General features: G+C 39.5%; 1 protein-coding gene across 1 annotated transcript in view; it reads left to right on the top strand.

Moving 5' to 3' along the window:
• LOC146331977 (A-type voltage-gated potassium channel KCND3-like) overlaps window positions 1-24,422 on the top strand; it is a 128,097-nt gene extending 103,675 nt beyond the window's left edge. Inside the window, exons 2-6 of the mRNA XM_084737656.1 lie at window positions 518-680; window positions 15,121-15,222; window positions 20,583-20,675; window positions 22,086-22,330; window positions 23,679-24,422. Of these exons, the coding sequence (XP_084593782.1) occupies window positions 518-680; window positions 15,121-15,222; window positions 20,583-20,675; window positions 22,086-22,330; window positions 23,679-23,916 (841 nt within the window). The 3' untranslated portion in view covers window positions 23,917-24,422. The remainder of the gene's footprint in view (window positions 1-517; window positions 681-15,120; window positions 15,223-20,582; window positions 20,676-22,085; window positions 22,331-23,678) is intronic.
• The last annotated feature ends 1,455 nt before the right edge of the window (window positions 24,423-25,877 follow it).

Below are 25,877 nucleotides of genomic sequence, written 5' to 3'. Positions count from 1 at the left end.
TGCAGATTTTTAAGTGAATTTCTGGAAAGTTTCATCTTTGTATTTCTCTTTGAACTACAATTAAATTAACTCAAAGGTCTTACATATAAGAGGATGCGGCAAAATTACACAATTAACTCTAATTACCAGTAGCTTGATGCTTTGAGAAATGATGGCAAGTAATTGCCTCCTCTGATCCATGTGGTGTTTTTATCAGCCAATATTTCAAATGGGGCACCCACTGTTACCAACACTGCTTTTATTCTTTATTTTGGGCCTTTCTGATGAATGGTAGGCAGCATAAAATTAAAGCTTTGTCTGCAGAAGCAGGATCAGGTCCCAAAATGCCGAGGTGTATTCAAAATCTCAATCTTCTCTTTTTTGATATGCCAGCTTTTCTGCCTCATCAAAAGGTTTTTTGTTATTTTTTCCTCCTTGCATTTTGTTTTTAGTTTTTGTGTATCCCAAGCCATGCATCTAACACCACAATGGAACTGTTTCAACACTTTGTCAAACTTTTCATCTGTCTCATTTCTAGGTATGGAGACATGGTGCCAAAGACGATTGCTGGGAAAATCTTCGGCTCTATCTGCTCCCTGAGTGGCGTGCTGGTGATTGCTCTGCCCGTCCCCGTCATCGTTTCCAACTTCAGCCGCATCTACCACCAGAACCAGAGAGCAGACAAACGTCGCGCTCAGAAGGTAAAACAGGCCTCATGCAGCAGCATTCCTTTAAATTGTTTCGTATATTGCCTCTTAATTTTCAGTTAAGAGAAAAAATGAGAGAATTCAACTCCAGGTGCACCAAACATTCTTAACCGTTCATATCTGTTCTTATCCTGGTGTGCTGGATGATGAATCCCACTTGATCATAAACTGGAGCGGTGTGACCAATAGTTTGTTAATAGCAGAGGTAACGCCCCCTGAATACTGTATAAGGACAGGTTGTTGTTCCGTGTGCAAATACTGACCTGGAGAGACCCCATGAAAAAGGCTGTTAGAACTTCAGCAGTAATGAAATCAACATATTGTGATGCTGACAGCAGAGAGATGGAAGGTAATTGAAGTGACAGAAAGACGGAGTTAGACATAAAACTTAGAATTAAATGATTTAGTTTTATAACTAACGAGATTTTTTCTGGAAGTACTGCATTGTGTCAAGTAACATAAATCAAAGTTGAGACATACGCCACTAATCTTCATCAACTTGATTCGCTGCAAAAACAATTTGTAAGACTGGCAACTCTTCCAGACTCTGGAGAGGCCTGAGCTCCTCGTCTTCCAGTATGTGACATAAATATTCAGCAGATGTGTGTGTTTATGTATAAATATCTGTTTTTGCCTTTGTCTTTACCATCGTCCTTTTGTAAATTCTTCAAATTGAAATTCTCAAGTTCACTCATACAACACTGGACCGGCTGATTATCTTCACCATCCTGTTTATAAAACAAAAAATTAAGAGCTTGTCTACTTTATTTTTAATACATTATGTCAGTTTATTGGCTCCATCAGCGTCTTCAAATGACTTGTTTTGTCTGACCAAGAGTCTAAAACCCCTGAAATACTGAACCTGAGATTATATAAAATAGATAAAAGCACCAAATTTGTGAAGCAGGAAATAAATGTGGACAGTAACAAAGTACATTTACTTGAGTATTTGAAATATAGTGGAGTGAAAATCATAAGTTTCCAAAAAAAAAAAAAACAAAGACAAATATTGTCATTTTGACTCAACTGCATTTCTAAGAAGGTTGTTGTTACTCATTACTTTTAGGCCAAGCGTAGTTTTGAAGTCAGCTGTTGCTGTTTTTTCCTCTTCTAAAATGCAGTTGGCCACACGCTGAGTTCCTCACAGAAGGAAACAAAGCACAGGACCTGCTTTCAACTGGGATTGATGTAAAAGCAGAAGTACGTCGTCCAGGCGCTCTGTAACAAGAACATGCGAGCTCTCCCTCTTTCATTCTGACAAAACTCGGTAATGGCGACGGCAGGAGAAAGACAAAATTAAATCTCAATATTTATTACAATTAGAAAAAGAGAAATAATTCCAGGTGAGCTTTTAATGTTGCATTGTTTTTTATTAGGGGTGAAAAATACCACAGAATTAATGTAAATGCTCCCCCTGAAGCCAGAAAGAAATCTATTCAACAGACTTGGAGAACTCCTTACAGTTGGTTTCAATCTAGTTTTATGTGGTGATTTTAATCAGTTTTAATCAGTTATTTCAGTTCCATCAGAAAATGACAATAGCTGTCCTTTTTTGTGTTTGAATGTATTTCTATGCTGAAGTGTTTATAGGTGTTTCTATAGGTTTTATGTAGCAGAGTGGTTTTACAAGCAGGTCAGTGCATCATTAGGTGATTTCAGAGAGTTATAAGCTTCTGTAAATGCATCGTGAAAATAATTCAGTAATGTACTGATATTAGAAAATGTACTTTGTAATTAGTACTCTAGTACTTTGAGTTGAGTAAAATTTTGACTGAGCAACTTTCACTTATAGCTGAGTAATATTTGACCAGGAGTATCTTTGACTCAAGTACTGGGGTTGAGTACTTTGTCCACCACTGATTATTATATAACTATAGATATTTAAACTTGTGTTTCCTTGTGTTGAACAAATAATTACTGGACTGTGAAAACAAGATAAATGTTTTTTCTCTCATCTTGGTGGGAGTGCTCTCAACCTCTTATAAATTTTTTTCTTACCTATAAGACGAGCAAAAATAAGAAAACACTGGTTTCTTGCATGAGGCCCAATATCTTCTGCTCTAACAGGCAGAGTCCAGGGTTATGTGAGGGTTAAAATGACTGCCTTTGAGTAGGAGCGAGTGCACATACGTACATATTACCTTACCAGAGTGCGCACTCTTGATTTTGAAAAGGCCGACAGGATTATTAAGTTAATGAGAATGAATGGGAGGTTGAAGTGTTGAGCAAAAACACTGGGTGGGTGGATACTAATGCGTATTCTTGAACAAACCCTTTGAAGGTCTTTTTTTTCATGTTCAGATGATTAAAATAATGACAGAGGGTTAAATGATCTCGAGAACAGATTACTCCCTTTTTTTTATTATTATTATAAAGGACAGAGGACGCATTTTACAAACTTAAAAAAAGGTGATGGTGAAAAGGTTTGACCCCAATTAGAAACTGTCTGCATTGAAAATCTCCGTCCTTCAACCTATCATCCCGCACAATTCAACACACACACACACTCACAGGAAATTTGCCCATCAGACCGACATTATTCATCATCCTTCCACACACGCGCACACACACACCCTCCTTATCTCTCTCTGTCTCACACACTTAAAATCCAAGGACCAAATGTTAGCTATCCACTCACTACACTCACCCAGTGGGCTCGACCTTTCTCCGGGTTTAGATAAGAGTGCTATTAAGTTAGAGAGCAGCTGCTGATAGCTAATTGAGGAGGGAGAAGTCAGGTTTGAATCTGTAGTGATATAAGAATCCTGTGTGGCTGCAGTTTTCTCATTAATATACTGCTTTGAATCAGCAGAACTAAAGTGGAGTTTTTCACCGCAGTTCAAACACAGTGGACTGAACTCATTTACACCGTAACGTGGTCCAGTTTTGCTCTTGTCAGGTTAAATTCTGAGACAAATCCATTTGGGCGGTAAGAAATGGAGTAGAGGGGCGGAAATAAATGGATGGATAAATGAATGTGCATGGTGATTCTGTCAACTAGTGAACCCTGATTTATTCTGCTGGTTTCAGTCACACACCAGCTCCTCTGACGTTTTATGGAACAGCTGCATTGTTTCAGGGGAAATGAAATAAAACGAAGTTGAAATACCATCAAAAAAGCAACAAGCATGATAGGTTACACCAGTGGTTTTCAAACTGGGATCAGGTGAACCCAAAATACTAGGAGGACAGACAGGGGGATTTTTAAAATTGTAGTTTCGTGGGTGCTTTATAAACCATAAAGATATTTTGATATTTTAAGGTTTTTGTTTTTTTTAATCACCACCAGACATAAGTCTGGAGGGGACCATGTGATCACTTGTGTGTGTGGCTGCGTGCGTGGTTGCGTATGTACGTGACTAACAGACGTGGAGCATGTCCACAGCTAATCTTGCATACTACCGGACCGATCAGCCTCATTTCTTTGTGCACATTCATGACGTTATGCTGAAAGATCTCTGTGATTAAACATTTCTAAAACAAATGCTGTTTTTATGAATCTAAGCTGGCGAAAGTCATGGACAGAGGCATTATGTTTTTAGGTCATCCCATTCTTATGAACATGATATCTCAAGAACCCCTTGAGGAAGTTTCTTGGGTAATATTTTGGTGGTCGAAGGTCGCTGTAACCTCACAAAACACATTTTTGGCCATAACTCAAGAATCCATATGCTAATTATGATAAAATTTCACACACATGTCTAATATGATACTAGAAGTGCTGGTGAATAACTAGTTACATGTTGTTAAATTACAAAATAAATGAAATTGTAATCCATTAAGTTACTGAGAAAAATAATGCAATTACATTAATTATTAATCAAAATGATGATTACAAATTGGTTACATCTAAATATTCTTTTTGGATTGCCTGGTGGAGATCTGCAGTTTATAATAATATCATTGTAGATATTCAACTCATCAGTGTCTCTACATAGTTAACAGTTTAATTTGTGTTTGAATGCACCTATTTTAAGTCGCTTTGGACAAAAATGTCTTCTAAATTAAACAAAAAGGCACAGATTTGTATTGGATTTAGAGAGTGTTTAAAAAGCAAATTGATTACTTATTTATGTGACTCATCATCTCCAAAACATTACAATACATCAAGGACATTATTTAACTGCTGATTGGATGTCAGGGTCACACAGATGTTCGACATTTAAATATGGACATAAAATCTTGAGCTGAACTAAAGCAATGACCTTTTCCAAGACTGTTGCATCAGTACTCAGCATTTCTGTTGGTCATTTAGTTCTATGTCTTTGTTTTATATTCACCAGGATAACTATTGCTTTATATGAATACTGAGGATTTTCCCTGAAGGAAATTTTTAATTTTCCACATTCTTAGCAGTGGTTGTAAAACGTGTTTTAGACCACGACGGGACACTAAAACTCTTCTGTAAAACTCATACTAATGAAGTTCTTGTAGAGTTAGCGGCTCCTCTGGCTTTTATACTTCCCATTAAATTAGTGAGAGGAGAAACTCTGGGATGCATAACCCACTTTAAACGAGGAATTAATTTATAAAAGTACTATTGAGCTATTAAATTAAAATTAAAAAGAAATAACATTTTATTGTAGCTTTTGTGCTGCAGTCACGGAGGTGCAATATCAATATTTTTAAGACCAACACTGGACTGATACAGACTAACTCTAGTCCCTCGTGCGGCAGTGAGTGGGTCAGACTGAAGCATTTGCTCAAACAGATTAGTAACATTAGAGGAAATGGTCTAATCAAAAGGTGCATTTAGTTTAGTATCTGTTCTGAAGCCATCTTTCTCTTATCACATTGTTTTCTCCGGCAGAGGGTGCGGGATGTTTACCCCGTTGTCATGGAATCGTACATGTTAAAATTTCCACTGGGCATGTCGTGTCTGTGCTACGTTCTTGAACCATCCTCCACATGGCTGCGTGCCCCACCAGCAGTATTTCAACAGCAGAATGTTTGGCTCACCTGATTATATTAACTGGCTCATATTTTATTGATTTGGACATTTTTCTTTGATTTTTGTGCTTGTACTATGGGTACAAAGCCTGCATAGTTAAATTGTTTCTTTTTTGTCTGTTTTTATGATGAGTAGTCTGCATGTGGTGTTTTATTTTGAAAACTGACGAGGTTCTCTACGCTGTGTGGTGTCTGACTTCCTGCACATTTGATCTGCTCTGAGCAGTTTGACGCAGTTTCTGTAAAAAAAACAAAACAAAACATAGATTGATGTGTTTTTGAAGCAGAGCAGGGCAAAGCGCCCCTCCTGGGAGGCGCTGAGGCACATCTGATTGAATCACAAGCATCAGATCAGCTTCGGTGGCTGCGCCACAGCCGTGCCCAGTGGAGTCTAAACGTCAGCTTAAACCTGCACTATCTGATTTTTTTGGTCACCAGGGGGCAGCAGAAACAAGCTGTAAACACAGAATTGACACATCATCACTTTCCACATTCATGTGGTGAGCTAGCTCCTGAGGAATCCCAGCCCTTTCTTCTTTGGCGAATCCCTCAACCTCCTCCAGATTTGATGGTCTTCTGGCACGGACCTTGGTCTTCAGTTCACCCGCAGATTTTTTAATGGGATTCATGTCCGTTGTTTGTGCAGGCCAGTCAGTACCACTCTGGTTTTCTGGAGGTAGTTCTTCACAGGAGCGACGTATGTTTTGGGCTGTGATCGTTTTGGAAGACAAAGCGACGACCCAGACCCAGTTTTGCTGCTGTTTGCTTGAGGTTTTCTTTCAGAATCTTCACATATCCTTCTTTCTTCATGATTCCTTCCGCCTTGACGACATTCTCAGTTCCAGATGCACTGAAGCATCTCAACAGCATAATACTCCCACCACCGTATTTCACTGTGGGGACGGTGTTCTTTGGGTTATACGTCTCTCCCTTCTCTCTAGTTTCACGTCATCTGACCAAAGGACATGCTTCCAGTATGCACAATCTTTCTCCAGGTTGTCCTTAGCATACTTCACTTCTGCAGAAGAGATGCCTTCAAGCCAGACTGGAGTTTTTCTTGGTCTGCAACCTCGCAGTCCATTCCTGTGCAGAGCTCTAGTGATCGTCTTCTTTGAGACTACAATTCCCGACTTGGCTAAGTCATTCACTAGCGTCTTGGTAGTTGTTCTGGGGTCTTTAGATACATCTCTCACTAGTTTTCTTTCCTGAGTCTTTGAAATTTTTTGCTTCCTACCTCTGCCAGGCTTGTTCTGTACTGTGCGGCTCTCTTTGAATTTCTTGATGATACTTCGCACTCCAGTTCTTGACACTTTGAAATGCTGTGATAACTTTGTATATTCTTCTCCTGGTTTGTGAGCATCAACAATTCTTTTTCTCACGTCTAAACTGATTTCTTCTGTTTTTGGCATGGTGCTTTCTCAAGTGACAGCTCAAACCCTTACTGAAGTTTTTATACTGTGTGTAAATTGGAAGATAACCCTCAGTTTTAACTTGATTTTACAAGCTTTGAGCTTTACAAAGTTAAAGCACATCATTGCACGACAGTGGTTTGTGCTCTGGCTCAATGAAAAGGTCAGTTCTTGAAGGGGCTAATAATATTGACCCTGGTAATTTTTGTTTTTTCTGAAATAATTCTGTTATTGTGTGCAAGTAGTTTTCTTAAGAAAACCAGTATGTTTAGAAATGCTATATTGAAAATTCCTTGTTCTTTTGAGAAAAACTTTAAATTTCATAGGGAGGCTAATAATTTTGTCCTCAACTGAACATGCTTTTTGTTTGAAAACAAAAAAGAGAAGGGATAAAAACAGAGAAAGGGGGAAACACAGCAATCTTTTTTATATTAACCCCGTTCATCTGTTCTCCCTCCCTATTACTCCATCTCTCCTGGCCTTCCCGTCCTCTCTAGGTCTCTTTCGTCTTCATTCTTATCTAACAACAGGCTGCTCCAGGCTCCCATTACAATTATGTAGTCATCTGGGGATTTGACTTTACAAAAAGGTCCCCTCATGTACCCATTGTAGCTTCACAGTCAGAAAATAGAAATAGAGAATCTAAATTGGATTTAATGATAGTCGTTCCCTTCTAACTACTGTAGTGTGTGTGTGTGTGTGTGTGTATGGGCCTCAGTGTGGAGCACAGTGTCTCCTCCTCATGTTCAGTCACCCACAGAGGGCAGAGGAAACATATCCTAATACTAATGTGCCTAATCCCCTGATAGGTCAAAAGAAAACTTCCCCAGAAGAAGAAGAAGACAGGTTTCTCTTTTAATTCCTCAGCGGTGCAGCGCAGTCGCCAACAGAGTGTCTGTGAGTGTCGAGGCAGTAAATGGACTGAGGTCATACTGGTAATGGGACAGAAAAGTCAAGTGGAGCCACGCTTAGAAATGGCAGGTAGTCGAGGAGGAAAAAAAGACCGGAGACGTGAGGGCAAAACAAGACGGCGGGAGCACGGGAGGAAAGAGAAGGAGGTCAGACGAGAGGGAAGGAGAACACAAAGGAGACGGTCAGAGACAGCAGAAGGAAAAAGTCTGAAGGAGAGAGCAGTGGAAATCATCAGAGGCTTCGTGGTACAATATTATCACGATACTTAAGTCACGATACAATATGATTGTGATTTAAAACATCTGCTGAGTTATTGTTACCCAAAGGAAAAACGTATCTTATTAGATAAAACAGATATTGACAAAGTTTTCGATGAGTTCATCTCACTTCAACTCACAACATGTAAATTCTGCAGCTCTCGGTCTCTCTCACATTAAAACAATAACAAAAGATGTAGTTTGATCACATCGTGAAGCAGTGTGGGATCATGGGAGTCGCTGTCTTTACTTTTAAACATCATGAACAAGGTAATACTAAAGTGTTATTTGTGTTACATTGAGTCATGTGCACCAACTTCCTGCCTCACTCTCTGACATATTTTATGTTTTCCCAGAAGTTATAGTACCTAGCATCACAATAGGAAACGCACTGTTACCTTGACTAAATTATGGATTTCTCTGGGTTTAAACATTGTTGGAAAGTTTTGGGATGATGTAAGTACAAATCTCATATGTCCAGCATAGCTGCTGACTGTGACATCTACTGACCTCAACAAGATCAGGCAGATCAACTGAATTATTAATCTAGTACTGAAAAACTTGAATTGAATTCAAAATAATTTATGGAAACAAAAGATAGATGTCTACTATATGTTTAAAGCTTATTATGTAACATTTTCCTGAAATATATAATGTATATGAACATAATTCCTTCCAGTCATCACTTATGAACCATTAGAAGTGTGTGGTGGCGTCTGTATCTCCAGAGACTCTTTTGCCTTTGCCTGTATTTTCTCATATTTTGCTGTGCTTTTGGCATTTCTGGACTTCAGCCTGTTTGACTGTAGGAGTTTCACAAAGTCGACTTGCCGTTTATCAAAACCACTAGAGTTGACTCTGTGCAAAAGTGTAGACTAATCGTTTATCTGTGGTCAGCCATGATGAATAAACAGAATTTAAGGTATTTAGAGCCAAGTCAAGGACTCTGCTGTTTCACCTACCCCTAGGTTGGTCCCACCTACATTAGTTAACCCTCCACTGGATGTATTTGAGATTTTTTTGATGAGAATTCATCATAATATTAGGTGAAAGAAAAAATACATCTCCCGAGGCTAGCTGACTACTTATTTGGAGTAGTCAATGACCACAGAAATGCAGTAGTTGTGAATACCCTGAGTAGCCCCCAGCCTATACAGCATGCAGATTTTGAGGTCGGGTCTCTATTCACACAAAATCTGGCATTGTGCAGAGGTGTGGGCATGTTTATTTGTGCTCTACAATGGAACCCTTAATGTTTTATCTCTCTGATTCACTGCTTTGTTCACATTAACAGTTCTCGCTCTCTTAACTCAAGTGTCTCTCTTCCTCTCTCTCATTCATTGAGCCAGGGAGGAGATGCAACCTTTGTGTTTACAAACAATACTGCAGATTCTACCTTTAACAATAAAACATTGCCAAGCAAAAAAAAACTGCAGCGCTGTGCTGTATTGATGTGTTTCCAGCCCCCCCCTCCCCCTAGAAGGAGACAGGCTGATCGGGTTGAATAAAAAGAAAAAGAGAGGAAAAGGTCATTGCATACACCAGTTTCAGGACTCACTTGTCTTAGAGGTGAACATTTCAGGCCTTTTCACTGAACTGCTGCAGTCTGACTGTCGGACTGTGGGTGGTAATGTTGGAGCACAGAGGCTTGATTTGCTCAGTCAACCAAGACCACAGATGGAAAAAGTATTATCACAAAAATCTGTCATCACCATCATTTCAGACCAAATGTTAAGGAGGCCCATTGGAACTTTTTTTCTGAGCAGGCTGTAATTTTAGCATAATTTATATTTAAGAAGTTCTCCAGCTGTTAAATACTTCTTCATCGCCCTCAATTGTTGTCCAGAAATATTTTAAAGATTCATAATGAGAGACACCATTGCACTTGCTGGCATGTTCCTCCATTGCTATAAACACAGGTATCGTAGCTCATTTGGTCCATCCCACAGACACCACGCTGCTGCTGCTGTAAATACTCGTCAGTGCACCAAACGCAGATTAATCCACAGCTGAAAATAGTTCCAGAAAAACTCTTGCTTGAGTAACATTTGCTAAACACTACAGTGGCCAGTTGTTTCACAAAATTATTTAGCCTTTTTGTATCCTATACTCAGCCTCTGAAAAAGTTGGATCATGCAATCATGGTGCTGGGAGGAGTTTTCTAAAGTCTCAGAAAATAACTTAAAGAGAAAGTCTGAGTTACAAATAGGTGGCATGGGGTTGTTAAAATGAGGAAAATTACCAGGCAGCTTAGTCTGATATTAGTTGCATCATGGGATCCAGTGACTTTGGAGATTAACTCTTACTGCCAGGCACAGCTGCATTGCGCTTCAGCTGCAAAGCGGCCACCAGACCTGATTGCAGCGATTGTAGATAAATGCTTGTGATTCAACCAGAAGCACTGCCACGCTCGCCGCTGTGCTCCGTGGATAATACGCGTTGAGTCTATTTTTGACAGAAGCCTCGTCAAGCTGCACAGAGCAGATCAAACTGGGCAGGAAGTCAGACACAAGAACAGAACATCAGTCACTTATCAAGATAAAACACCCTGTGCAGACTTCCAATCATAAAAACAGACAAGAAAGAAAACATTTAATTATGTAGCATACTTACACATGGTAGAAGCACAAAAATCAAGGAAAAATTACCAAATCAACAATCCGTGCAAGTGAAGCTGTGTTGAACATGGATCAAAAACAAGCTGCAGATGCAACTAGCTCAGTAAAACCGAGGTGTTAATCAGAATATTATGGACTTTGCTGCAATGGTTTTGACGATTCTGTTTTCAATCTGTCTCTTGTTGAAATCTACATTGAAATGCAATTCAAAATCACTGGAATATCCCTTTAAAAATATGTACCTCTTCAGTGTGAATGAGCTTGTGGCTGAGAATCACAATAAGAAGAGACAAGTCATAAAGTACTGAGGGGGACAAACTAATCCATTGTTGCTTTTATTTTGTGTGTTTTGAGAAAAGGAATAATTTGATTTTTAAAGGTCCAGTATGTAATATTTGAGGGACTCTATTAAATGCTGTCTCCGCAGAATATGGCAGAAATGGAGTGTTTTTGTTATTGTAGAGTGAGCTGTTTGTCCACAGAGGGTGCAGGTCGTCTTCATGGAGGTCGTTATGTTGCACCGCCATGTTTCTACAGTACCTGAAAGTGGACAAACCAAACATTGGCTCTAGATAGGGCCTGTTTTTGTGAATTTTGCAGCCACTGTATGTTCTTCATCATGCTTCAAAGGGAAGGTTGAGGCGAGTTGGCTGCAATCTGAAAACTCACTGCTGGATGAGACTAAATCCTACAGACTGGTCATTGAAATGTTGACTTGAGACTTGATGAAGATAACGACCTGGTCTTGGCTTGGTATTAGATTTGTGACTTAAAACTTCTGCCTCAAGACTTGACCAACAAACCTGACCTTCACGCAGAGACTCAGGACAAATCAGAATTTCATTCATCACTTCAGCGTGCAGGCTCCTCAAACAACCGTTTGAGCTCAACAGAGCATCAGAAAAGATTAAACACTCATCTATACATCAGTGCAACCAGTTGCAGTGCTCTTGCACTCACAGTGAGATCTGAGTTAGTTATTCTTTCATATTTTTGCTCTCCTTGTGTCAAGTAGAGCTTTTGATCAATAAGAAAAGCAGCCATGAAAGAGAAAGAGAGCTCTGTCGTGTGCCAGCGCTTTCTCTTTCAAATTCATTCACTCTTTAACTGAAGCTACGCAGAAAGAAGCCGTCAATGATCTGTCTTTCTTTCTCTCTCTCTCTTCATTTCACATACGGCGCACGTACATACACAATCATTATTATTACATCTCCGTCTCCGGCATTCCTCACATCCTCACAGGTATCTACAGTCTGACGGACAATTTCTGAAGCATCCAAACTAATTCCATTACTTTTGATTCGCGTCTGGGAAGCAGATATTGCCTCTGCCTCTCTCCTTTTTTCTGAAATGCATTTATTGGGGAAAGAGAAGAGCAGGACAAGGTTAAAGAAATCTCTCACCTTTCGTGTCCAGAAGCACTTGAGGCAGCTGTATATTGTATAGAGACGTCCTACAGTAATATCCTCTTCATTTTAGGAAATTCCCAAAACGATTTCTCTCTCGTTTCCTATCTGTCTCCATCTGTCTCCCTTATTCTGTTCAGTTATCACATCTATATTCTACAGGAGTTTTCACATTTTGTTTTTTGCTACACCTCACTGTAGACAGAGAGGAGGAAGCAAGTGTAAAAAGTTCAACATAAAACTGAGTTTTCATTCAGAATTTTAACAAATGAAAGAAGTTCCTGAAGATTTCTCTCTGACACGGCCAAGGTAGCTGGTTTTGTTTTTTCTTTCTTTAATCTTTTCTTTTTTCTTCTTTACAGTTTATTGGCAGTTGAAAAACAGTTTTCCATTCCAGTAAGCAACCTCGACTTCTTCTGTTCCTTCTTCTATTTAAATAAACTATTTATAGTTTATTTGCTCCAGACTTGTCAATGGAAATGTCCCTAATCTTCTGTTGAAAGGTTGCTTCAAATTACCTTCACACTTAGTTGGAAACACAGCTAATGGAACTAAAAAACATCGAACAAGTCGAATAGTAGCATCAGAAAATAGGAGGACTGATTTGAAAAATTATTCAGTGTATTCAGTTAAATCACATCTTATTACATCTATGTGACATTAATTTTGTTTTTGTTTTGTTGTTGCTTCTGTTTTTGAAAGAAAATCTTCTTTTGGTTCATTCTGTACCATATATGGTCTAGTTGACACCCCTGTCCTCATTAAGGCTACGGATAATGAGAATTTGCATGATCGATTCATGTTTCTTGACCATTATTTTCTTTATAGCTTTGGTCTTTGACTATTAATCAGTTGGTGGACTCATGGTCGACTGCACTGTCACCAAGCGCTGATAAAAGTTGAGGCCAGTTGAGGTTTTATTTGAAGCATGTCACGGCCGACACGCGGCGACAAATGGCAGATGTCAGTTTTTGGCTTCATGTCACCAGCTTCCATTGAAAGCACTGTCGCCGGTAGTCTGAACGTACTGTAACACCAGCAATCCTGATGTGCACTGCTCTTTCACTGGTCATCCAAGTGCAAACAGCATTTGTAGCTGGGCACGAGGCCAAATCCAGAGAGAAGATGTGCTTCCAGCCCTTTACAAGATTTTTTAAAGGTGTAATATGCAACATTTTCCTTAAAAAACAAAACAAAACTATGCATAGACTCATAAATATAATCCCTTTCAATCATCACTTTTGACCCACTACAAGTGAGTCTTGGTGTCTGTATCTGCGGGGATCCTGCCCTCCGCCTGTATTTCCTTATTTTCTCTTAATTTTGCTGTGCATGGGACGCTTTATGAAACCCAAAATGTCGGTATTTGACAACCTGTTATTAGACTCATCAGTCAGCTATATTTCTGGTGTGGTAAAAACAGCTCAGCCAAATCCTCCTGATTCTACCTTTTAAAGGAGAAAGCCGTATTATATTTACTGTAATAAATAATAAAATGACGATGATATGTCATCAAAGATCAAGGAAACATGCTGAGTTTAAATACTTGCTTCTCTGACAAACAGCCACACAACAGCCGCAACAGCCACAGTGTCCCTCTGGAACTATTTTCATAAGCCTGTTTCATGTTAGAGTTGAATAAATCTAATTAATTATGAATATTCACTGAATGAGTAAGTGTCTGTTTAAGAGTTGCAAGAGATCATCAGTAATCTTGTAGGAGGTGGTGATTTAAGTATAAGTGCTAAATTGAGCAATATGTTAATGGAGTCTGGCTCAAAGTCCAGAGTGTGTTTTTACAGAGCAGTTTTACATTGACAGACAATACAGTTATAAACTGCTGATCAACGTATACTGTAGGACTTGTTGTTTTTAGTTATTATCAATACATGTTGTTGCACTTGTCTTGTGCTCCTGCAGTGTTCCTGCAGCCTGCCTGAGTTTCCTCGAGTCTGAGGAGGAGGGGTCAGGGAAAAACTACTCGCTTCATCTATAGACCATATATTAAATAGCATTTCAACCTATTTATCTATGTCTCCAACTCACTCTCTGGACTGCTGTACTAATTTTTGCACGCACAATTGCTACAAACTGCTCCTTTAAAAAGCTTTTTGTGCAAGTGGGAAAACCATGTTAAACAAAATAATTAATCATAACAGAGACATGTTTAGAGGGGAACTTTAAACGATAAATCAGTAATCAAAGAAGTGAATTTTCTGTTAATTGACTAATTGATTAATGAGCCAGCTGCTTCAGCTGTAGTCTTCATATTCTTGTGTATTTCTGGTCTGAGGATGTTTTTCCTTGGTTGGGTTCAGCCTCTATAGTTACAAATAAGCCAAATCCTGATAATTTTTTAATAATGTGCTTCCACCTACCCGGCAATAGCTTGGGGAAGGCCCTTTTCTGTTTCAACATGATAATTCTCCTTCTAACAAACAAGGTCCATAAAAATATTTTTTTTTTCTCCAGTTTTGTGTTGAATAACCTGGCAAATCCCCACAACCAGGTTACAAAATCCTGTGAAAAGAATTACTAAGAGTGGAGGCTGTTATAGCAGCATTGTGATGCCCATGGTTTTCAAGTAAGATGTCACAACGACATAGGTGTCATGTTTGGGTGCCCACATACTTTTGTCCATTTAGTGCATGTTTGTGGGTGGCATAATTCTGACAGAACAAGCTCTATTGAGTTTTGTTCTCATGCATAAAAAAATCTGAAACTGTGGGGGTAACAGCAGTACAGTAGTAGCTGTGAAAATTACTACAGAGCTTGTGTGATGAGTTGGCAGATTCTCACCATTAAACAAGGCATTAGTCATCTTCTATAACCTCCCGCCCACCCTGTCTGATGCTGTGACCTCTTCTTCTTCCCACACCCAGAAAGCCAGACTGGCCAGGATAAGAATATCCAAGTCGGGCAGCGCCAACGCCTTCCTCCAGAGCAAACGCAACGGACTGCTCAACGAACTGCTGGAGCTGACGGTGAGAACGACCTCTGACCTCTCAGAACACTACACGAACCGCAGACAGAGAAGTAGGCGTGATGATTGCTGTGGAGCCTTCTCAAATGTGTTCATTAAAAATGACATGAAATATCAGCAGATTGTAATTCAGTATGAGAGATTCATCATAGTGTTCCTTGTCAAACATCCTGCTACTAATTATTTCAGTTCGCTGCAACTCAATAGCTTGGAAGCAGCAACTTCACATCAGCAGTATACACACACAAACATCGACACACACACTAAATGACAAACAATTACTCCCATAATTAACCAAAGGACAATTTAGAAGTCATTTAGAGGCTATAAAAGAGCAGCAGAAGTTGGAGTCATTACATTCTGGTTGTTATACAGGGCAGGGGTGATAGCGGAGGAGTTATGCCAGTAATCCTCCATGCAGGCGTTATCAGTGTAATCACACAAAGTACTTCTCTTAGTTGTCTTTCTGTCCTAAACTTGATTTAACCCGTGTCTGTAAAACTGGCAAATTTACTTGTTGTGTTGTTGTTGGTGATAATTAGATGGTTAGTGCATTAAAAGAGGCTGCAGCCAACTCCAAAACTGCACCAGTGAACAATGACACAATTGACAACACTTAAATGCCACACTCACCCAGACTCCTGTTCCTGCAAAAGCACAAAATATTCTGTCTTTCCTCCTCTCTATGATTATAGACATCTGCAGTGTTATGTTCTTGTCCATCATCACCATGCATTAAACCTATGTGTTAAATTTAAGTGTAAGTGTAATATTTACTCTTCTTTTAGTTCTGTTTTGGTCCCCACCAACTCCTGAGGGAAATATCTGACTCTTCAACTGCTAAATACTTCACTTTGGTGCTTAACTTCGAATGAACAGAACTTGTATGATTTCCGAAACTTACATGCAAGAAGTAAAAAGCTAACATGAGGCTATAAACAAACCACAAAATGGTCACATGAGCTCATGTAACCACCACTAAGTGACTAGTGTTCGATGTGATGTTTAATGTTCCTGACAACCGCTGTGGTGTGAGGTATTTACTGGCGTATTTTGTGTCGTAGAATAAAAAATATTCTGTAAAAGTCTCTAAAGCTTGTGTTAACAACATACCTTATTTGGGGCATTTTTCCAAAATCTGTTCAAAATACCCGCTGACTTTGAGATTAGGGAGCTAGAGGTGCAAAAGTGCTGACTTTTTCTGGGTTTTAGGACTCACCCAGCACTCTATTGATCTTCTCAAACTCAGCAAGAAAGCAAACAACATATTTCTTTACACCCAGTGTGTACAATTTACAGGGATCTATTGGCAGACAGTGGCAGAAATGGAATAAAATATTGATAGGTATGGTTCATTGGTGTATAATCACCTGAAAATAACAAAAGTGGTGCTTTTGTTACCATAGAATGAGCCCTTTATATCTACAGAGGGCGTGGCACTTCTTCTATGGATGCCGCCATGTTGCACCACCATGTTTCTGCACTACTTTAGAACTTAGAAATCAAACACTGGCTCCAGATACAGCCTTTTGCATTTTTCTGCAAGTTTCACAGCCAGGTTTTCCTACATGTGTGGAAGGGGAGGGTGCCAGGGGGAGGTGTTTGCAATCTGCAAGCTCACTGCAATTTGCCACTAAATCCCACACACTGCTTCTTTAAAATGTCTAACTATTAATTCAAACTGCATGTCCTTCTCTTTATGACCACTTGCAGACATGAGCCAACTTTCTACCTTTTAAAGAGAGAGCGTGTTCTCTTCCTTTTTTTTTTTTTTTTTTTTTTTACTTGTCACCACCATGGAAAAATGTGTTTGGTAATGCACAAGCAAATTGCCTATATCCTTCCCCTCCAGTCCATCACTCTTGCTTTCAGTGACACACTCCCCTCCTTGCAGATGGTTACTGAAATCCATTTGGATCTAATCGAGTCCAGTGTGAAAGCTCATGGGTGTCTGGAAGTGGTTAGAATTATCATATAAATGCCATCTGTGAGTGCTGAGCGACCCCCATTCCTCTGCATGTGTGTGATGAGGCTGCCAGAGTCCTGCCGCATCAAATTACGGTGGTGTCACTGCTGTCAGTCAGTCGCTGCGTGAGTCTGGGGTGCCAGTGAGTGGGGATATATGACAAAATGACTGGTTCTCTCAAAGCCTATAGTTAGATTAGAAGTTCTGGTCTGCTGGTCGTTTCTCTTTTCCCTGAAGGCGTTTTCATTTTTTGACATTTATTTGTTTCCCAGATCACAGACTCATTATCATAGATGGTGATATATTGATAATACTGAAAAGTTTTATGATGAAAGTTTGTCACTCTTCACTCTATAGAGTTACAGGATTTCTTCTAATTTGCCCACATCGCTAATTTTGCCACTGATCAAAACCGGTTTGGTGATGTAGTCACTGATAACAAGCAGCTGAACCAATCAGATCTTTGTAGGGATGGAGCGAGGGATTCACAGTCATGTTTCTGTGCCAATGATTGTAAAAACTGCAACAGACAAATTGACACAAAAAGGCAACAAATGTGGATGAGGTCAAAGCAGCTACAGGGGTTTTAGGAATCGGCAATATATAGACAAATCCTCTATCATAGTTTATGTCATATTATATAAAGACATATAAAAATATATTGTTAAGTAGTTAATTTTCTGGAAAATCAATGCAAAACCTGCTGGTGGATAAAATATCCAGATGGACGGACGTCTGCTTGTGACAAATAAAAGTTATTTACAATATTTAATGCAGAAATCAAACATAACTGTAAAGCAGTTCTACTCACTGATTTGCAATCTTGCTAAAATGGTCAAGGCTACTACACCCAGGGTGTGCCATCGAGAGAACTAGCCTGGTACAGTACAGTACATTACAGAAGAGGCAGTTTAATACAGCCTATGACACCTGTGTTGTCCAAAAGATTTAGTATGTCCCAATACATAGTCTGTCAAATGCAGTATGTTCAAAATACCAGGATGTCCTTCTGCATCCGGTCGCACTTTTCAATATGCAAGCCAGACTGCTTTTCTGGCCATTCTAACCCATAATCCTTTGTGATGGGTGTGTGAGCAAGAGGGTCAGAAAATGCATTAGACATCGCAACTACTTGAGGAAACTGGCGGCACACACTGCAGTACATTATTCTAGCCACTCAAACTTCTGCTGCCACATAATGCCTAAATTTATGTTGCCATTTTGTTTTGTTTTTTCTTCATACCACCTTTTTTGTGTCTGGTTCTTCTATAAGGGCTTAGTAAATCCAGACTTCATTATTCCTGATATATCAGTAGCTGATCGACAACAAGTACTGTTTACTGTTTCTGTGGGAAAAAGGTTCCTAGGAATTAGGATGTTTGCATAACTTTAATGTCGTGTTTGTGAAGGATCGCAGTGTGGGGATAATCTGGTGGCCAGAGTAACTTTTTGTGACCATGGGCCATCAGACCACAGTTAATGTCGAACCATGGTTTGTAAGTTGACTAAAGGTTCTCGAATTGGATGAATCAACTGAAATGAAGTAAAAGGCAATTCAGTCTGATTATCAGGCTAACATCTTCTTGTTTTTCAGCAGCACATTACCAGAATATCACAAATTATATTGGAAAATATAATGATATATGTGAGTTTTACCAAGGTTCCTATTGTTTCTCATTATGGGTAATCCTGAAAATCAATGAGCAGAACTGATTTACGGTGAGTTTTATGAGCGCTTACTGTGCACATTTATATAAACATCCATCTGTGATGAAAAACACTGATACAGGAGCGTATTCTAATAATAGTCTATAATCAGTCCTGTCTGAACATCTCCTGTATGTTAGACATTTCAGTCACAAGCCTACTCATCAAAACGTCTTTTTAGAAAGGGTGTTGAGAACTCGCCAAACAGGAAATCTTCTTAAATGAATGACAAGGCAAGTAACAATAGATGTATGCATCACAATAAAGAAAGGTCTCCTCCATTTAAGTCGGTAAAATCAAAAATGGTGAATCTGTGACTGAAATGTTCAAGCTCAAGGAAGATGGTCCTGAATACAGGGTATTTATTTTGTCAGGTATTTAATTCACTGGGTGAGCTAAAAATAGACGGTCCCATCTGCTAACTTTGTCCATAATATAAACTTGAAATTTCATAGATGTGTCTGTCATAATATGTATCTATACTGTCGTATAAAATTACAGAATACATGATAGATTTTATCCTTATCACCCACTCCCTCACTCCTTTCTGCACCTATAAAGATATTAAGGTTAAAAAAAAAAAAAAAGACTTTTTCAGTGACGTTAATGTTATCAGGGTCACATTTCAGATGAACTGTATCAAGCTCGTCTTCTTTCTTTGCAATGAAAGATCTTTGAACCTTGAAACAGGTCTCGGTCTCTAAAATACAGTGTCTTCAATAGGACATCTTTTAGGGGGCAGATCCACACATTGAGACATCAGGAGGCGTATTCTCGTGCCCACATCACTGTATTGTTCATGTGTCTGGAATCTGAATGAGAGTCCTTGGGCTGGATCGCCACCCACCCAAATCCTTTGAGGAACAATGTGCGCTGTGGGGGGAGAATTAATTTGTTTTCAGTTTTCATGTTTTTTGGCAATTGTTATTACTTTGAGACTAAGCTATATTGGAGCCTGAGCTTTGAAACCAAGTCTCGCTTGGAGAAAGACCAAAAACGGTTCCATAAGTTTCTGTTTTTCTCAACTCCTCTCTGTTTTTCCTCTTTCTGAAGCTTCACACATCAATAACTATTCAGCTGCCTTGAACATCACATAACACCCAGTGGTACCTACTTAGATAGTTAAGTAAGGGAGCTGGCAACAACAGTGTTTTAGGATTTATATTTTATTAGTTCAATAAACTGAAAGTGGGGAGGGGGTCTTTTTGCAACCTGCTTACACGAGGAACCAAACCAAAGGCAATAACTGTATTAATGGCTCAAAAGATGCACAAAAAAGAAAATTAATTATAAACAAATCACTTGCCAAGGCTGAGGGATCAATCCACGCCGAGCTGAAATGTGGTCCATTATGTAACTAAATGGCTAGTTAGGTATTTGAAAGGAAACAGTAGGAAATGCTGGCTACCTGCTCATAAAGACAGCGAAATCAATGAGCATGAACCAAAATAGTTCAGTTATAAATAAAATGGGCGACACGAGGCAGAACTAAAGCCTTACGTCACTGACATTTCATTACTGGTGACAAAGTTTATATCAAAGAGTCATTTCAGCACCAGGCTCACTGTGCTCAGAGTCAGAGTCTTCAGTAAGTGACAAGGACACACCAACAATGTAATCTGTCAACATTTATCAATGTTTTCTCTGTGTGTGTGTGTGTGTGTTTGTATTTTGTGTGGCTTATTAAGGATACAGAAGAGGATGAGCAGAAGCTGACTAAGTCCGTCTCTCTGATAGAGAGCCAACACCACCACCTACTGCACTGTCTGGAGAAAACCACTGTGAGTGCACTTCAACACTTCTCTCTCTCTCTTTCATTCCAGAACTTTCAACCTTCAAAATCCATCAGCAGCACTAATAAGGCTGAAAAGACTGAAGAAGCAGTGTATTATAATAACACTTTATACCAGCGAACAAAGAAGAACACCTGTGGTGATGGCAGAGTTACTGTAGTTTGAATTTTAGTTGTTTTTGTTTTTAATCTTTGTTTTCAATTCATATGAATTTTATTCTTTAGTTTCAGTTTAGTTCTAATTTATGTCAACATTAGTTTTGAAGTGGTATCCTTATGACTGTCATTATACTGTCATAACCATGTCACGACACCCATCATGAACATGGAGTCTTTATGAATGTTTTTGTCATTCAGTCACTCTGGTCATTTTAATGCAAAGCTGACATTGTTTGAAACGTCTTCACATTAAACTGAGACAAAATGTCACTATGACAACTGGTTGGTTTTCTCACTGGCAGTCATGGGACCTTTGTAAGTGTGTCATGAATGACAACTCACTTTAACCATAGATAGTTTAGTAATTAAGGATTCATCCTATTTTATATGCAGTTTATGGCTCCAACTCTGTATTTGGACTGCAGGGTCTCACATTCTGCCCATTTAACTATAATAACTTTGGGTGCAGACAACTATAATATGTAATCAGAAAAAAAACTAACCACAAATGATTTGCTTATAGAAGCTAAACACTCAACCTGCAAAAACGTTATAATGATGTGTTTCATTTCCTTTTTTTAATCTTCATTGCTTACAGTATTTCCTGTGATAAAGCATTTTGCGTACGTGTTAATGACATTTGACCCTATATTGATTCTCCGATGTGACCAAGCTTACTTTACACACCTGTATGCCTTCGTTAATCTTTACACAAACAGTGTGGCTGCGTACTTAAACCTCCAGGGAGCTGCAAAGACGTCAGTCACTTTGACAGGAGCGTTTGCCGCCTCATCAAATCTGTGCTTCAACATCAGTCAGAAGGAAGAAAAAAAAATCTTGGCAAAATTCTGCAAAATGTTTACATACATGCTTGATGCTTTTTACAGGGCATTTTGAGGAAGTAGCTGTTAATCTCGAGTCTTCACACAGTGATTTGAATGTTCTTTGAGTTAGTGTACTCTTTAGAGTGTTGAATTTTGGAAGCTACTGATTAGCAAAAGGTTTTGATGTCAAAAAGCATAGATCTGTATAAAATGCATGAGTTTTGAATGATAGTTTTACTATCAGGTTGTCATTATAATCAGTATTAATCAACTTGTATTTATTTGTAAAATGATGTATCACTCAAGGCATCATGTCCCTTGAGTCTTGTCTTTTATTTACTCCATGTTCTGTTTTCCTCTCTCTGCACCAGTCCCTCCCTATTTTTTCAAACCCTCATCCTGTTTCCTCTCTGCAGGCTCATGAGTTTGTGGACGAGCAGATGTACGAGCAGAACTGTTTAGAAACAGCGCTCCAGACCTACCCGTCACGCAGCCCCTCTATATCCAGCCACGACAGCTCCGTGGGTACCTGCTGTGGCCGCAGGGCGAAGAGAAACACTCCTCTGCCCAATGCCAGCCTGCCCTCCACCCACCAGGGCCCTCTGCAGGAGCTCAGTGCCATCCACATACAGTGTGGTGAGCCACCATCACACACCCCCAGGTAAAAATGAAGGACAGCAGGAACAAACAGCAGCATCAGAGAGGAGACAGAGTCTTTGTATCGAGGTTGTTAGCTGAATTCTGCCAACTTAGCGAGGGACAAATAGCAGTGTGAAGTCATGCCAGATGTTTGGGTTTCATGTGCCAGGGTTTTGAGACACTGCGTCCTCCTCTGTGCACCTCAGAGCACTTAAAAGTTACATTTGAAAACCTCATTAGCAGCCTGTCTTTTTCAGAAACAACCTCCCAACTCTGGATTCAGCAGTTGGTTTTGTAGAAAGTTTAGTTAAAGAACTTTGAGAAATGTCCCCTTGAAGTTTCGACTGTGCTAATAGTGAGTTTATTCAGTGGACATCAGAAGATGGGTAAGATCTGCAGGTCTAACCTCCTCTGAATGAGGAACATTTGAAATAAATTAAAACAAGAGACATCAGACCCTGGTCACTGTGAGTTCCTCCAAAGGTTCCTATAGTCCCACAAGAGTTCCTGTGGTTCATGCTTCGAGCACCATGAACAAATTTACATCGACTCAGAGACAGAAATCTCAAAACCTCATCAGATAAAACTGAAACTATGAGCACAACTAAGAAAACAAGTCTTAACAAATTTGCACGAACTGACCCTTTAAACAAGTCAAAAGTGTGTGATATCCAAATAGTCACTAGAGGGGAGTGTTGCACAATATAATATGTTAATATTTTGACATAGTCTCAGTCTTTCTCTCCAATTTCAAATTAAATTAGCTTTATTACCTATACTATGTTGACTGAACTTGCATAAATAATAACAGAACTTTTTTGAATTAACTTATTTTTAAAAAACAAAACTATTGTTGTTTATGGGGTCCTGCAAGATTCTTTTATTATATTCCCAATGGGTCAGATTTGATGTTTTCATGGAATAGTCTGACTTTTATGTATCTATTTACATTTTATTTGTCATCTGTGAACTTTCAAGTTCTTTATCTTCTGGACAGTTTTATCTCATTCACTCACTCAGAGGTCAGCCTCAATGAAGAGAGGCGTTTCAAAACTGAGGACAAGGAGAGTTTAAAAGTAAACCTCCTTTGCCAAACCAATCCAAAGTTTCTGGGAGGGGAGTCCTTGAAAACATGTAAGGGGTGCATGTTTGTTAGTGTAGTTGAAGCAGCTACCTTGCATTTAGAAATCCCCAGATGATTTGAAGGCAGCAAGATCTCCAAGTGTCTGGTATCATGAGACTATCGCGATCATTAGTTCATGTTAAGTCAAGATTACGTGACGTCTGTTACAGCTCAAACTGCTGTGTGAACTGACCGTTCACTGGCATTTGTAAAAAGTCTCTCTCCTTCTATACTTTTCTCTCTCAAGTCGTTCGAACCTCAACCTGAAAACCGACAACAGCGGCAGGATCAACTGCAAAGGCGGCCGGATCACCACAGCCATCATCAGCCTCCCGACGCCCCCGGCTTTGACCCCCGATGGTGACGGCCTCCACGGGCCCCCGCAGAGGAGGCCGCCCCCTCCCCCGAGTCACCCTCCAACTCCCAGCATCCAGACCACGACAAGCTCAGCTGGCACCAACATCGTCAAAGTCTCGGCTCTGTGACTCTCTGGCTGACGGGTGTACCTCAGCCCGGCAGGATGAAAGAAAGGAGGAAGAGGAGGAAGAAGAAGAGGAGGAGGAGAAACAGGTTATGCTACCTTTATGGACGCACTGTGTCCTGTCCCACAGGGTCAAGAAGAAGAGCACTGTTCCCCAGAGGAGTGACCAGCTGGTGTTTGAGAGAAGACGGATGATGTGGAGACGTTACTGAGGTAAAGGATTGTAGATATGTGAAGCGAGAGTCACACACTCGTCATGTCGTGTATGCACTGTAGATACGGACAGAGTCGCTGCATTTCTAATAGTTTCTAACAGGAGTCCTGATGTTTTACAGTAAATACTGTGAAAGTTGAAAGACATTGTGCAACTAGCATATCAGTACATCAGCAGACGCTGTCGACATACCACAAATTCACAGTAAATTTAAAGTGAATTCACAGTGAAATAGTGAAAAGGATATTTTGTTGACTTTAAATGTTTGAAGAAAGAAGAAAAGTGTTGACTGTGTTTACTTGAATTTGATCGGTCTTGTTTGTGTTATGTGTTGTTTGTCTTTAGTATTTTGAGGAAAAAAGAAAACAGTTGAAATCAGTTTTAGTTTTCTGTGTGGCGTCATTTAAAAAGTTACAGCACCCGATGTTGCTAATGTCGTATTTGCTGAAACTTGAGTTTGAGGTGTGCGAGACTGAAAAGACCGTTTTTGTTTTTATTACGTTGGAAAATTGTTTATTGTGTCAAAGACTCAAACCAAACTGTGCTTTTTAGTTGCGTCATGTTTAAATTTCTGACTGGAGGTTGACCTGACACTGTCTTCATGACACTATAGGTCATACTGAGGTGAGACAAAGCAGTGATTCGTCAGGCACTCAGCACTCCTGAAGACACTAATCTTAAAAAGGCATCACAAAAATGCTCTATTTTCAAAAAAGCTTAATTATTTCCTCAAACACCTGGGCCCTGCAGTTTCTAACAAATGTTACTCAAACAGTAATAAATAGTTCATTTGTTTGGGACTATTTTCAGCTGTGGATTAGTACAGTACTACACTACTAGAGTGCAAGAGACGGCAGCAAGACAATGAAAATGGGGAAAGTTCCCATGTTCACTGTCTATGGCACACAGGAATAAGCTATACCAGGCAGTACTTGTTAGTAAGATCGATTCATTGTTGATTTTTATCTTTTTATGGAATTTGTTGACAAAAATATTGACTATTTTGAGTCTTATGCTTTAATGAAATGATATACATACATTATTGTTACTATATGAGTCTATGATCCTGTTCATATAAATGTGATTGGTGATTTTTGTGCTGTGGAGTAAGAAAAAGCTGCAGCTGTTGTGCTGCCTCCACCCGCAGAGCAGCTAAGAGGGAATATAACATAGAAACTGATAATATTTGTGGTCATCATGAGCATGAGGGGCATTTTAGCACCACTGTCATATCAAACAACCACCCAGAACATTACAGGAATGGGGCCAACTCATGTTCAACAAAACTGAAACGAACAAGCTACAGAATCTTTAAATGGAGAGAACAAGGATAAAATATGCAAACATACAAATGGTTTTGGGGCATCACTCGTGATTTGGCTAGAAATCTTATTTTGTCTACTTCTCGTGTCTTTTTCCTTCTAAACAAAACAGAAAAAAACATAAGTGCAAACTGGTTGCCTTCAGTTCAATCTCTAAACCCATCAGCAATCGTCAGATGGCGATTTAGCCTCTGGGGGCATCAGCCAATGTTTTGGGCCTCCGCTGTAGCCAGAAGATATCCGGATAACAGATATCTGTGCCAAGACTTCCTCTTCCATGCACTGGGCATTGTTTATATTCCGATTAGCAATTTGAGACACAAGAATGGAGTTGAAGTTGAGAGAAGTTGCTATGAATTTTTTTTTTAAAAATCGTCAGATGATAGCAGATGGATTGCAGGATTGCTTCTCAGCCAATGCGTTCCGCCT

Source organism: Lutjanus erythropterus, chromosome 2, assembly GCF_056507025.1.
Source record: "Lutjanus erythropterus isolate fLutEry1 chromosome 2, fLutEry1.hap2, whole genome shotgun sequence".
Classification (NCBI taxonomy): domain Eukaryota; kingdom Metazoa; phylum Chordata; class Actinopteri; order Lutjaniformes; family Lutjanidae; genus Lutjanus; species Lutjanus erythropterus.
This window is presented reverse-complemented; position numbering and strand designations above follow the sequence as displayed.